The 16,094-nt window shown below is 40.1% G+C and overlaps 1 protein-coding gene across 1 annotated transcript; it reads right to left on the bottom strand.

Annotated features, from left to right (window-relative positions):
• Positions 1–624: 624 nt before the first annotated feature.
• Positions 625–15,580, bottom strand: CFAP97D2 (CFAP97 domain containing 2). The gene is made up of 5 exons (XM_075198055.1): positions 15,361–15,580; positions 5,786–5,866; positions 5,050–5,168; positions 3,556–3,748; positions 625–2,252 (listed from the first exon to the last, which is right to left on the bottom strand). The coding sequence occupies exons 1-5, from the start codon at positions 15,451–15,453 to the stop codon at positions 1,797–1,799; spliced, it is 942 nt and encodes a 313-aa protein (XP_075054156.1). The 5' UTR covers positions 15,454–15,580; the 3' UTR covers positions 625–1,796.
• Positions 15,581–16,094: the final 514 nt, after the last annotated feature.

Raw genomic sequence — 16,094 nt, 5'->3', positions numbered from 1 at the left:
ATATTCACAATATAAACTAAACATACCAATACATGCAGAAATTTTAACATCCAATTTGGTAGTTTTAGACCAAAATACACCACAAATCATTGTATACATAAACCAAACTCGAATTAACAGTTTTGATCAACATCTGGCTGTGACTGAAATCTATAATATGTTGACGGACAAGAATGGCAGAAAATTCTGGCTGCGGATTACCACTGTCTGACACTGAGACAACCACACTAAATGGTCACTTTGATCACCTGGGTTAGGTATTATGGCATTGCATCTTTGTATGGGCAACTTATGGCCAACAAATAATAGATTCAACTTTAGCTTTAAAGATTGACAAATATTTACTTATTATGGATGATAAAAATCCTGTTACCTTCATATTGTGAGAGCCAGGGCCGGATTAACCCTAGGGCTAACTGGGCTACAGCCCAGGGGCCTCGGGCATCCAGGGGGCCCTTTTAAGTGCTCAGCAGCAGTATTGATCGGTCAGGGGGCGGGAGCGCCCCCGCGCGATCAATGCTGCTGAACACTTTCACTGTGGTCCTTCCCCGGCGCGCTGTAGTCTCCTTACTGAGGAGATCTCGTGAGTCTCACTCTCACGAGATCTCCTCAGTAAAGAGCAAAGAGCATACAGCGTGCCGGGGGAGGGACTGCAATGTCAGGAGGAGGTAAGTGCCTTGGGGGCGGCTCGGCTTACCGGGGTGGGGGGGCCTTCACGGGGAATGGAGGCCCCCTTAGCCCACAGGCCTCCATTCCCTTAATCTGGCCCTGGTGAGAGCTTAACTAACATTCCTGAAAACGATGTGGCGTCAATGAGACATTTCATGACCAACATCTATAACACACTGGTTCGTAGTGCTGAGGCACGCTTTGGTGGAGGGGGGGTCCCATTGCCTGCTCCCTCCCCACTCAAATCACAAATTTTCTGTCGGATAGAAGGAAACAAATTCTTCTAAGAACCTCCCAGTTGGTGCCTGCATTAAAAATCACTTTGTCTGTAGTCAGACTCATTCTGCTCATGTTTTAACGACCTTTTGGCTTTAAAAAAAAAAAATAATGGCTACAGTTAGTCTTAATTATTCTTTGGCTCTAGTATTTTGTTCTTCTGTTTTGGCTCTAGTGTTGTATGTGATGTTAGGAAAAAGGAAAATGCAGTAAAGGTAAGTTAGCTGTGCTCCTCTGCAGTGGCCGCTGAGTGATGTCACACACTGGGTGAGTGACTGTAACACTAATTGTCATATATGTTTTTTATTCATTTGAATTTGAGGGGACATTAGTATTAATTTTGTAGTGTGGCTGTGGTATTATATTAGTTTGGTAAAACGATCAAGATGGATTAGCTCCTATAGTGAGTTGATAAGCTGTATTCTCATGCATATTGCTGTATCTTGCAATCCCAGGTGCTCTTTAAATATCTAAGTGAAAAGCATATTTGGCAACATTTTAAAGACATAGCATTTGGTTATAAAACCTATAATTACAATAGTATAGATGTAACAAATTGTAATGTGTTTTTTTCAAGCACTGTGCTGTTAGAGTGCCTTGTCATGTATTTACTTCAGTCTAAAATGAGTGTTACTGTATGCATAGTGATGATACGTTGGCTGTTTTCATGACATTATCCTGCTGATCCAGTACAATGTCCTCCAATTATTAATAGTTACAGCCTAATTTTTTCTTCTACAGTATCCACATAGTACTTTGCCATACCTTAACGATGTAATACTACAAATACAGGCAAGGCCATTTCATAGTCAGTGCCGGCCATCAGTAGAACACTGCTGATGAGTAATAATCTATTCTGTATCTGAGCTATGGTCTGAGTGATGTTCATCCTTCTCCCTATCGGTCTCCTGGTCACTCTCTGACACTTCTGACTTGTCAGATTTGTCATCTTTGCCAGTATCATAATAATCATCTTCATTTTCATCCACCAGTGCTTTGCTGCCCTTTGTCTTCTCTGCATCCCTCCCTGATTCCTGTCCCTTCTTATTCTTCTCCTGGGTTTCCTCTATTTTGCTATCTGTTTTCTGCTGATTTGTATCTTTAGCCTTTTCTTCTCTCTTGTTTTCTGCTTCTTTAACTTCATTTTCACTGTTATTTACATCTTTTTCTTTGTTCATTTCCTCTTGCTTTTTACTACCCTTCTTTTCCAATGATTCTCTTCCCCCATCATTATCATCTTTCTCCTCTTTAGCATTGTTGTCTACCACAGAGTCTCTTTCAGCAGTTTTCTTTTTTCCTTTTAACATCTACAGGAGAAAGACCAAACTTGTAAGCGGCATCTATCATCAGAACTTTATACAACTGCACAGTGGCATTAAGGTCAGTATTGCTGTCTCACTGCACAGGTGATATATTTACTATTCCAACAGGGGGCACTATGTTTTTCCCATAATTGTGTGATGTTTGGTTTCTTCTCACAGCCCAAAGGTCATACTGGTATGTTAATTTACTACCTGTGATATTAACCCTTTAGATTGTTAGACTTTAGACTGTGAGCTCCACTGGGGCAGGGACTGGTGTGATAGATTAAACATTCTCTGTAAATAATAATAACAGCGGAGGAGGGCTGAAAATTTTTACCCGGGGGCAAGATTTGACTCAGCAGGTGACCCAATTAACCAGCCTAAGGTAGTCCACTATGCGACTGGACAGGGGGGGCAGATGCCAGCCTGCCCCTGAATAACTAATATGTGCTCAGCAAATCATTCACTTTCTTTTTAATTTACTTTGCTCAGAATTATTGCTTTCAGGATCAATAAATACAGATAAGATTTTATCAATTAGACTCCTTGGGCCTGTTTCATTAAGAAAAGTAAGTAAAAAAAAATAAGTTTTCTCCTGGACAAAACTATGTTACAATGCAAGGAGTGCAAATTAGTTTATTATTTTGCACATAATACTGGCTGTTTTTTTGACATGCAGCACACAAATACTTGATAGCTTTAATTTTACCCTGAAATTTGAAGTTGATCTAGGACATGCCCTACCCCAACTATAGATTTGCCATCACATTTTAAATTGAGCTCCCCCTCAGTGCAACATGGTTTTGCCTGTGTGCAAAGTTACTAAAAATTTTTGCTTTACTTTCCTTAATGAATCAGGCCCCTCCTGCTTAACTTCAACATGCAAATTAGCTTGGCATGTTAAATATGTTGATTCAGTATGTTATTTACCAAAATCTTTTGCAGCAGGATTTGAAGCTTAAACTATGAATCAGTTCCTAATTTACAGATAGATATGTTGGTCAGAAATATAAACATAGCTATACATTTTATTATGTTTTACGTTGTATTGTTTTGTATTAAATTTATTAAAAGCTTTACACCCCCCCCCCACACCCCCCACCACAAGTTTACTCAAAATTTGGACAGTGCAATGATGTAGCCTACATTGCTCCAAGTAATTTACATGAAGAAGTTTATATCCAATTCTCCATAACTAGCAACATAATAAATAAGAACATCACTTCTATGTAATATAATGTGTCATATTAAAAGTTGTTTCTTAACAAATATTCAATATTCTAATATCGGCAAACCCCCAGACTACCTTCTGTTGACGGGCAGCATACCATCCTCTTGGGTATTTAGCGATGCTATCCATGTATTTCTCTGCTTTCACCCAGTCTTCATGCCACTTTTCTACCCGATACTGAGGCTCACACTTTGTGAGTCTGTCCTCAATGTTTTGGTTCTCTCTGGAAACTTTCAGTAATTCTTGCTCTCTTTTCTCCTTGTTTAAGCTGAGGAAAAGATTATTGCTAGAGAGTAAAATGACTAAAGCTATGTAGAATGTAACTTTTATGTACCAAACTGTTTGGGGCTAACAGTAAAAGTATTAACTTGTCTATGTTAATTCTTTGCTTTTAAACTGTGAATTGGATTCACTCACTTCAAATATAAAATCCTAACAATCAGCTCATGCTGTGTGCCTAAAGTTGACCGAAACATTATATAATAGCTGTGTCGTTGTGTTAAATAAAGCAGCTACAAGTACAAGTTAAGTGCTCTCCAACCTTAATAGAATTCAGACTCTCTTTATTCACTACTCTAACGAGAAAACAATATTTAATCTTGAGTTTATAAAAGATACATATTGAGTTTGTGGGATATAAATAGTATGGTTTGATTTTTAACATTCTAAAAAAAAGCAACCGGTCTAATATATATCTATTATCATGTATAAATGTGATCTATCATATGCAGCCAATAGAATGCAGATAAATAACCACATAATGGTGTAAATACACACAATGTTACTGTATGTATAGTGATGAATCCCAATTATTGTACATATACACATACTTATTGACAGTAACCACCAAACAAACAGATCTTGTATGCGGTTTGGCCAGATATGTGGATGGCCAAATTGGATAAATGCGATAGTCATGGCCTAATTAAGGGTTCAGGCCACCCCCATGATTTCCATTACAGCCTAATACACAAAATCAAACTCGTCCAGCTTCCTTCACCCCTTCCCCATTAATGTTTATGCTCCAGTGTTTTCGAAACGGCTCCACTTAACTTTTTGAAAGGACCATAGCTCATTTAGTTGTCATTAAAATCAGAAACGTATAGCAGATTGAACGCATGAATGAGCGATACCTAGGATGAAGATATGAAAAAGGAAGAAGTTGTCATGCCAACGCCTGATGCCATCCTTGTCTCTCCTACTCACTTATCCTCCAGCCCCCAACCAAGGATGACTCCTTGTCTTCAGCCTTCACCATGGGACAATGTCAAGATTAAAACCTTACATTTTTCTTTCATGTTTCTTTTTACTTTGGAGAACAACTGTTATTGTATATTTTAAAATTTATTTCAGTTAATACCCTCCTTGTGCACCCCCCCAAATCCTTGCGCTCTTGGCTGCATCCTAGTCAGCCTATTGCATAATCAGGCCCTGGCATTCTGTAATTTTGTTTTAGTTTAATGTTCTCTTAAGTACAAAGAACTTCGGAGAACACAGATAATTCACATTGTAGGTGCCAAACATTCTTATGTAAAATTCATAGATTTACCATAAAGCTGGAGCTGTTACCTTTTGCCTTCATAATTATTTTTGTTGTCAATCCTTCCTTTAGTTCTCATGATGGTTGACATTTTTTCTAGCAACATATGGTTGTCCCTCTCAATAACTGATAGTCGCTCCTCTTCAAGCTACAGACATAATATGACAACATTATTATGAAATCCTTCTGAAGACATGCCTACCACAAGGAATATTATTGTTGGGGATATCTTATACCCTTTTAATGGAGTTTAGGTAACGGTTTCTATGGCTGTCTACTAACGCGTTTGGGGATTTGCCAAATGTAATTTATCAAAAGCATTTTTAATCAATCCATTAATGTACTGCAATAGTAAATACATTGGAAGAATAGTAGCAGATCATTGCGTATTGAGTGAAATCTCAGAGCAAAACAATAAATACAGAATAAATTCATTTATACAGTTTTATTGAAATAGTGATCTTCAATTACATTTGATGGTACACAATATATATTAAAATGTCACATTTGGACTTTTCTCTTTTCATGGACTGAAAATGTGGGACTTCAGAAACATTGGCACCTGTGGAGGAGAAGGATGACCCAGGTGGGAGGGGGCAACGTACTAACCAGGCCAGTCTTTTCTTTGTAGGAAAGAGACAACTTTGTCCTGCTCTAGGTCCAGCAATGTAGTTTATGTCTAGGCTGCTTGCTGGAAGCCCTCATCTGGAATCGCTCATAGCAATACCAGTGAAAAAAAATAATCAAGATTCAAATAGAAATTACCTTCAATTTCTTGAGTTTGAGATTGAGATGGACATATGTTTGAGGACTGTTAGTATCCACCATCGGCTTAGCTGATTGTACCTGGAACATACAACGGCATATCATTATCACCAACATCACCATGCGCTATATTCACTGAGAAATGTAAACCAAGGACTAACATAAATATATCACCATAATTAATTGTGTGGCACTATGTTGTTTAACAAATTTCCAATTTAGAACCAATATACAGTAATAGCAATATTTCATTACCTATCTATATTCTGGTAGTGACACCTTATTAGTGTGAATTTGCACAGGAGGCATTGCTACTAGTGTGTCCTCAGTGTCACGTTTTAACAATCTATAAATACAACAAACACTGTTATTTTTCACAAGCTCTAAATTGACCACCTACTCTAACATTTATTGAAATATGGTAAGATTGGTAGATTTTATTTCTTACCATTGTTTTTCAGTACAATTATAATCTACACTTGTTAAGTAGTTTGATATAAAATCTCTCTGTTATGGTTGTCCTTATTCTATTACACTGTGACACTGTAATTTTATGCTTTGTGTATCCAAATAGTAATCCTGACTGCTCCTTTGTTCAGTGAAAATTGTATGTTATGCAAAGTAGTGTAGCTTAACTGGCAACTGTGTTGTATTTACAAGTACTAGTAAATGTGTCTATTGTTGCAGTGCTGCTAAGCAACAGTAATCACTTCCCTTGTGCTGTTTATTCTGGAAGGCAGCCTATATTCTACCGTAATATATTGATCTGCTTAATTACATTACTTTTTATTCATGTTGTCATTTTTATTCTTTATGAACATCCATTCTTCCATGCATATAAGTTAAGACATATTCATATTTGAATTGTAAATGTTAAAGAGGATTGATTACTACTGTGACAGGTTTACTTTTGCTAAGTACTGGCTGTTTAAAGCCTATAGTAGAAAACATTTTTCCCGTCTCTCAACCCGTTTGTCCAAAAGGTACCAAACAGGGGCGTATGCAGGGGGGGGGGGGGTTCTGGTTCCCAGAAACCCCTCCCCTCAGCGAAGATCGGGGGCTAAACAGTGCCCCTACATAGTGGCACTGTACTGTACAGCAGCAGCGGCGCTATCAAAGAAGCGTCCGTAGTACAATACAGCACCGCCGCGGACGCTTCTTTGACAGCGCCGCGGCTGCTGTACAATACAGTGCCGCCGAAATCTCTTATTTTTTCTTCTGCGTGCGCCCCTGCCAAAAGAAAGTGCACTCAGTGTGCTAATAGGAAATTCGCCAGCGCCCTCTTTTTCTCCCCCGCCAGCGCCATGCTCCACAGATATGTAACAAGACAATTTATGTCCTTGGGGATCCAAGAACACCCCCCCCCCCCATCTACTTGGAAGTAATAGCGCCCTTTCTTTTCATGGCCAAAAGTTTTGAGAATGACACAAATATTATTTTTCACAAAGTCTGCTGCCTCAGTTTTTATGATGGCAATTTGCATATACTTTAGAATGTCATGAAAAGTGATCAGATGAATTTCAATTAATTTTAAATTCCCTCTTGCCATGACAATGAACTTAATCCCAAAAACAACATTTTAACTGCATTTCAGCCCTGCCACAAAATGACCCGCTGACATCAGGTCAGTGATTCTCTCGTTAACAAAGGTGAGAGTGTTGATGAGGACAAGGCTGGAGATCACTCTGTCATGCTGATTGAGGCAGAATAACAGACTGGAAGCTTTAAAAGGAGGGTGGTGCTTGAAATCATTGTTCTTCCTCTGTTTATCATTGTTATCTGCAAGGAGACATGTGCAGTCATCCTTGCTTTTGCACAAAAAGGGCTTCACTGGCAAGAATATTGCTGTTAATAAGATTGCACCTAAACCAGCCATTAATCGGATCATCAAGAACTTCAAGTAGAGAGGTTTAATAGTTGTGCAAAAGGCTTCAGGGCAGCCAAGAATGTCCAACAAGCGCCAGAATCATCTCCTAAAGTTGATTTAGCTGTGGGATCGGGGCACCCCCAGTGCAGCGAAAACACACAGTGAGGCGAAGACTTTTGGAGGATAGCCTGGTGTCAAGAAGGCCAGCAAAGAAGTCACTTCTCTCCAGGGAAAACATCAGGGACAAACTGATATTCTGCAAAAGGTACAGGGATTGGACTGCTGAAGACTGGGGTAAAGTCATTTTCTTTGATGAATCCCCTTTCAGATTGTTTGGGGCATTTGGAAAAATGCTTGTCTCTGGAAAAGGAAAGGTGAGAGCTACCATTAGTCCTGTGTCATGCCAACAGTAAAACATCCTGAGACCATTCATGTGTGGGGTTGCTTCTCGGCCAAGGGAGTGGGCTCACTCACAATTTTGCTTAAGAACACAGCCATGAATAAAGAATGGTACCAAAATATCCTCCAAGAGCAATTTCTCCCAACCATCCAAGAACAGTGTGGTGACGAACAATGCCTTTTCCAGCATGATGGAGCACCTTGCCATAAAACAAAAGGGATAACGAAATGGCTTGGGGATCAAAACATTGAAATTTTGGGTCCATGGCCAGGAAACTCCCCAGACTTTAATCCCATTGACAACTTGTGGTCAATCCTCAGGAGGCGGGTGGACAAACAAAAACCCACAAATTCTGACAAATTCCAAGCATTGATTAAGCAAGAATGGCCGGGTATATGTCATCTATCCAGCAATTGACATGACAGTGAGCATAAGTTATAACAGAGGCGGAAGTAGCAAGTTGTGGGCCCAGGTGCAAAAATTTGATTTGCAACCCCTCCGCTTCCCCTCCCACACTCATACATAAAAACAAAAATCCCCCCCCCATGATAGCTTCTTTTTTTTTTATTTGAAAAAGGCTATTCACCAGAATTTGGACGTGAAACATTCTTTTCTGTGTCACTAAACACCATACTTGCCTACTCTCCTGGGACTCCCGGCAGAGAAGACCAAGCTCCCGAATTGCGGAAGCTTTGATAGGCAAACCAAGGGGGTGTTTCCTAGTGCCTGGAAACCCCCCTCCAAGCCTGGAGCACTGTATAATTGAGGTGGCTGGATCCTGCAACTGCTTCACACAGCTCTGCTTGAAAAGGGAGAGCTGCGTGCACTTAACAGTAGTGCATGCAGCATTGCCCATCTATATTATGGGAATAGGAAGAGTTGGAGAGCAGCCAAGCACTGTCTAAAATTATAGCCACACCCCCATCCATGCTGGTGGTGTGGTGTGGAAACCTCCCTCTACAAATCCTGCGTTTGCCCCTGGCTTCCGAAATGTTGGGCTGCGCATGGGCAGCTGATTAAATTAATAGCATTCACATTTAAAAATAGACCTATTTCACCCCAACCTACCACAATATTATATTAATAGCATTCATATTTAATAAATAGGCATATTCCCCCTAACCTGTCCCTAAATTTAAACAATAGTATTCATGTTTTATAAATACACATTTCCTCCCACACAGCCTTAATTAGGTAACACCATGACCTGCTTACATTAAGTATCCCCCACCATCAAATTAATAGACTCAACCATCATCCCACCAATAAATTAATAGTTCTCACCCACCATTAAATGATTAACCCCCACCCCCCAATAAATTACATGGGGTTACATGGCCGGGTCATCACTGGAGCCAAATAATGTTTACATTTTCTTTTCTCTGCAATTTATTTTTTATTACCTTTTGTTTGCTTCAGTGGGGTGGCGCACATGCACCAGCATAGAGGGGGAGCATTGGGCTAAATAGGAGGGAAAGGACTGACAGCTGCTTCCAGTACCCGCACAGTGTCATCACACACTGTTCGGCAACCTGCAGAGCAAACCGAGAAGCTCTAAATCTCACCAGATTAGGTAAGATTTCCTGCTCACGCTTCAGGACGATTCCACTTTAATGTCAGCAGCACCAGTACAGCATAGGAAAGAACAGTAGGCTGGGGGGGTATTATAAAGAATCTGGGGGTTGGGATGATGTGTGGGAGTGGCGTGACATGTCCGGGGGAAGGCATGATGTGTCCGGGGACTGGCGTGATGTGACCGGGGGGAGGAGTAATGTTTTATTATAATGTATGTTTGGCTGTGGGGTGGTGTGATATGATGTGGCTGCGGGGTGGTATGATGTGAAGTGATGTGATTGGGGGTGACATACTTGCCTACTCTCCCGGGACTCCCGGCAGAGTAGACATTTGACCACACCTGTTAATTATTGAATTGAGGTGTTTCAATCAGACCGGTTGCCAGAGGTGTATAGAATCAAGCAGTGGAAGCATTTAGGAACAGCAGCAACTCAGCCACAAAGCGAAAAACCACGTAAAATCGCAGAGCGGGTTCAACGACTGCTAAGGCGCATGGTGTGTAAAAGTCTGCAACGCTCTGCTGATTCCATAGCTGAAGTGTTCCGAACTTCTACTGGCATTAATGTAAGAACAAAAACTGTGCGGCGAGTGCTTAATGGAATGGGTTTCCATGGTTGAGCAGCTGCATACAAGCCTCACATCACCAAGACCAATGCCAAGCATCAGAAGCACACCAACACTGGACTGTGGAGCAGTGGAAACGTGTTCTGTTGAGTGTTGAATCACGATTCTCTGTTTGACAGTCAGGTGGGTGAGTCTGGGTTTGACAGGTGCCAGGAAAATGTTACCTGCCTGACTGCATTATGTCAACTGTGAAGTTTGGTGTAGGAGGGATAATGGTATGTAGCTGTTTTTCAGCGCTTGGGCCAGGCCCCTTACTTCCAGTGAAGGGCAATCTTAATCCTTCAGCATACCAAGTAATTTTGAACAATGCTATGCTTCCAACTTTATGGCAACAGTTTGGGGAAGGCGCTTTTCTATTCTAACATGACTATGCCCCAGTGCACAAAGCAAGGACTACAAAGACATGGTTTGATGAGTTTGGTGTGGAAGAACTTGACTGGCTTGCACAGAGGCCAGTCAAGTTCCCCATCGAACACCTTAGGGATGAACTGGAACGGAGCTGTTATCCCTGCAAAAGGGAGACCAACTCCATATTAAAATATATGTATTTGAATACAATGTCATTACAGTCCCTGTTGGTGTAATGGTCAAGCGTCCGAATACTTTTGTCCATATAGTGTATATCATGTCTAAAGATGCGCAGCTACGCCCCATGTTGACCACACCCCCAACACTATGTGGCTTTGGCAGCACACAACCCTCTTCCTGCTCACCTATGGAAGGCGGTCCCAAAACGCTGCTGTACCCCGGGCCCTACATTTTTCTTGGTGGACCTGTCAACAGCTGCGTCCCCTCAGCATAGCAGGTAAGAACATTAACACACCCTTAGTTTACTAGGGTCACCCACTACCTCCCCCCATTCAACCTCTCTAAGCATGAGAGCAGACTGAGACGTATCCTTCCCTTGCATGAGGCTCTGAGAGTTTGCAGCCTGTCCGTCATACAATATGTCCAGAGACACAGATGGAGTAGACTTTAATCCAAATTGTGAAATTGGTGCTGAAAGTTACTGCTAAACCCGTACAGTGACTGCAGCTGCATTGTTACTCAAGCTGCCAGATGAGAGCTGCAGAAACATTTGTAGTGGCTGCATACAGTACATTATACATACCTATATGACTGTACTATAAACACTAGGGAGTTTATTTAGTAAACTGCGGGTTTGAAAAAGTGGAGATGTTGCCTATAGCAACCAATCATATTCTAGCTGTCATTTTGTAGAATGTACTAAATAAATGATAACTAGAATCTGATTGGTTGCTATAGGCAACATCTCCACTTTTTCAAACCCGCAGTTTAGTAAATATACCCTTAAGGCTGCATACACACAGTGGTTTCGTGTGATATGTTCTGTCTGAACTGTGTTCATCTATTATATATCATGATCTCCGTGGAGGAGTATGGACAACATTAATATATTAAGCTCAATATCGCTATGTTTATTGCCACAAAATGAGCTTAATCCCCAAAACTAATCCATGGTCACATTTCAGACATGCTTGTAAATCCGGTTGGCAGTTGACCACTATCTGCTTGTGTGCGCTATCATTTGCTAACAACACTAATAGACCTATATATGACTTTCTAGTTTCTACCCGTGTACATGCATGAAAGTTACGTCCAATATGTTTAAACCCAAGTTATGTTCACATTGCGTTTGAAGATGAATCAGGCCTTTAGTGTATTAATACAGAATACTTTTACTGGTGATTGTAATATCCGGTCTGGACACTGCTGTGTTTGATGTACCTTGTCTATTGTTCCCATGGAGCTGTTTTTTAGGAACATAACTACTGAAGACCAGTTAGACTTGTCAGAGTGTCATTCTGAAGTGACAAATCAAGGCTGAAGGACAAGACTTCCTCCTTAGATGAGTACAGCAGAAAACAGTTGCCTTGTATTGTTTTAGAAAGAGACTTTCCTCAGGGCATACGTCAATCAGTTCCAGCACTAATAATAGAGGTGTTTTTCACACAATCAGACCTAGACATCTGTGATAAATGATATTGGGATCACTTAAGTAATAGTCTCCAGATTTTAGATTACCTTATATCCGAGAGGGAAAATTGTAGAAAGGCTTATGTAAAAAGACAAATACAGAACAATAAAGAAAAGATAAATGTATGTATTTTGTAAATGCTCAAACAAACCAGTCAGTTAAAGTTATATGAAAGTGAAAAACTATGATAAAGAAAGGTGTTAAAACAATGCCATATGTAGGATAGTGGGACACATTTAGGTGGCATATTCAATTGTCAGCGGAAACGCCGAAAATATTGCGGTCTGCGCACTATTACCATTATTACGGTAGTTCTCTCGCTGGATTTCAGCTCGCGGCTCAGGGAGCTGCGAGCTGAAATCCAGTTTTAACACGCCGCGGGAACCGGACAATTAAATATGCCCCTATGAATACTCTTGTAGATATATCTAGAATACTGACAAAACATTATTACTTGTTTTCGTCAATAATCTCAGTACACAAACCAAGTAATCAGCATAGTGATCATGCAGGGGTTGAAGAATTACCTTTTGAGTCTATCAGTTATATGTCAATACCATGGCATAATTGAGAAATTATCAGTAATTGCTATTCAGTAAAACAAAGATAGTGATGTTAGCTGGATGTCAGGCGCCTTCATGTTGCACTTTGTAGGAGAAGTGTATTTATAGATGCAGCAATGTAATACAAGGCTCCACATATGATAAAATTACACGCCATAAAAACAGTGCTGATGTCCGCTCACTGTCATGATTAATATAAGACATAATTGAGGCAAAACCAAGGATTATTTTAGGAGAAAGAGTTACGCTTTATTTATTGAGAAAGGTCATACTAAAGTGGTAGTGTGAAATACAGCTTTGCACATTGTGATGATGAGTTGTACACATGATACACACTGCTCTGCAGCTGCAGGACATACACCAGGTTTATCTAAGGCTTACATACATCCACATACACATACACACAACTAGGTCATAGGCACAAGAAAAGTTTGTTAACATTTGTTTTGATTGCAGAAAACACATTCGCTGTTAGGCTCGATATAATGCAGCATATGTAATACCCCTTCCTCCTACGAATGTAGCAATAAATATATTTAAAAAATATGCCTACAAAATCCTATAATATATGCACAATCACTGAAGAAAACACCTATCATCTCCAGAGGTGAATTCGCATTCAGCCAATCAGAAGCGGCTAGCTAGTTCTGGTGACTGTCACAATGATCAGTGTGTATTTCAACTTGTGATCTAGCAGGTGGAAAAGATACAACTCCGACAGCTCTGAGTAAACAGAACTATAATGGATGGAAGGGTGTGGCTGCTACAGGGTCCAGGGCTGAGGGGGGCATCACCCCTCAGCTCCCAAAAAGAGCAGAGTGGAGGCTTCTTCTGACTGGCGCATGTGCTGGTCTATGCATGCTCTATTGAGAGCAAAGACAGGGGGTCCAATTTTATATCAGCTTCCCTTACAAATGACATACTCCATAACGGTGAAAATCTTACATATGCACATAGGTATTTGGCAAAAGAGTGGGTTCCCTAAGCTGTGGGCCCCACAGAACCTGACCCCCTGTACCTATGGGGTCTGTTTGATCCCTGGTATGCGTGCACCTTGATATGCATTGGATAGAACAGACACATTGCTGTAAAACCAAGGCTTTCTGCCGGACACAGAGGCACTGTGGGCACTTTTACTGTGATTAGTAACTTCCTGCTATCAGATCAATAAATGTTAATTGATGGGGCGGAAAGATCACAGACAAATCTGTACAAGTAGTACAGCACACAGAATAACTATAAAAGAGAACACTTATTTTCCAAGAGCAATTGGCAGAGCGGGGTTAATGACAATCCTCAGTAGCTTTTCTCCCACAGCATGTATTTCATAAGATGATGATGTAAGCTCTGACGTTCAAACTTAATCAAATTCCTTTGAAGTATGCATGAATTTTTTTAACAAATGAAAACACTATATACGAATAACACTTGTATATAATAATGTTTCAAATGTCAGTACAGTTATGGTGTTAGGGGGGTAACAGTAAAGTACTATATTCTGTGAACTTTGGCAGTTGTGTAAATCCACACACTTTTAACATAACATGGCTCCAGTCCTCATTGGTTCTATTGTAAAATATTGTTTATGAGGGACAATTGTAGCATTGAAATTAATATATTTTTTACTTTTATATGAGTAATCTACAATGCAGGTAATTTGGTTAATGATTTTCTCTGTGGAGTTTGTATGTTCTCCCTGTGTTTGCTCCGGTTTCCTGCGGGTGCTCCGGTTTCCTCCCACACTCTAAAAACATACCGGTAGGTTAATTGGCTGCTTAAAATTATTTGGCTGCTATCAAAATTGACCCTAGTCTCTGTCTGTCTGTTCCCCTCTCTGTCTGTCTGTGTGTGAGTGTGTGTCTATATTAGGGAATTTAGACTGTAAGCTCTAATGGGGCAGGGACTGATGTGAATGAATTCTCTGTACAGCGCTGCGGAATTAGTGGCGCTATATAAATAAATGATGATGATGATGATGAAGCATAAAAACTAGATGCAAGGTGAAAAAAATGTGAATAGTCTTAAGAATATGACATTTCTGCCACCGTACACCATGTGCAGAGCCCAACATGTGTATTTTACTGATATGTGGACGATCCTTTATATTAAAGATCTAATTTCACAAGTTTGGGGTGAGATCAATCCAGGTATTTAGTAAGACTTCACGACTTGCCCTGAAGGTCAGACTGTTTATTATGACCTTGAGCTGGCAGCCAGTCCAATGAGGGCGAACACATACACAATTTTTTTTTTAATGTTTTGTAAGTAGCCCTTGAAATAATTCTGACAGTCTTTCTGCATCATTGAGAAACAAATGTTGTATGCTCTTTTGACAGCTCTTTAGAATGACATCTAAAGTGCTGCTAATATTTTTGTTATTTTTTTTTATCATTTTAATTTTATTTTTTGTTACAACTTTATTCATGGCAATACATGAATTTAAGTAAAACTATTGCAATGGCAGTGTTAGTAAAATGTTCTTTGTGATACAGTTAGATCAAATTCTCAGAGCAGCCAACTCTGTTATTTTTATTCGTGCTGACATACCTTTTTCTTATGCTCATCATAGTAGGTTTTGTCCCATTTTTGTTGCAAGTATTTATTACCGCATGGTAATATTGGCTGATAGGCTCTGTGCATCCTGAATGTCAGCTATCTCTCCAGCCTGCAAGCCTTCAAGTGAGTGAGACAGTGGATCCGAGCCTGGGGAGGGAAACCCTGGAGACGGTGGTGTGTTTGAGACAGGTCATGTGGTAGTTGTCATGACATTGGGATTAAGGAGAAAAGTGAATAGCTGGCGCTTGGTAGCATTTCAAACATTGTGGTAGTAGATCAGCAAACAAAGCATGAATATGTGAGCCTATATCCACCAGGTGACTATAATAGAACATTGCTACAGCATCAATCCTGTTCCCAGACTGTCACAGGTGAAAGCTCCTGTTAGACTGAAGTGTGCAGCTAGCAGTTTATCATGAGACAAAAGAAATGACACTCTTCTACTTCAATCTTTCATTGTGTCAGCAGTAGAAGGAACCAGCATTTGGGATATACAGGGTCTACAACTAACCTTATATAATAACATACATTATGTAAACCAGAAAAAAGAGAGGGACTGAATCTAAAATTCAGTCCCTCTCTTTTTTCTGGTTTACATAATAATTTTTTAAACAAATTCTTGAGTTTATCTTAACCAATGTAATTAATGTGTGTTCTTCTATGAGTCATATATATGTCATTTTAATGTTCTGTTTTTGGTCATTCATGAGATTTGTTTGTATTTA

Source organism: Mixophyes fleayi, chromosome 2 (assembly GCF_038048845.1).
Source record: "Mixophyes fleayi isolate aMixFle1 chromosome 2, aMixFle1.hap1, whole genome shotgun sequence".
Classification (NCBI taxonomy): domain Eukaryota; kingdom Metazoa; phylum Chordata; class Amphibia; order Anura; family Limnodynastidae; genus Mixophyes; species Mixophyes fleayi.
This window is presented reverse-complemented; position numbering and strand designations above follow the sequence as displayed.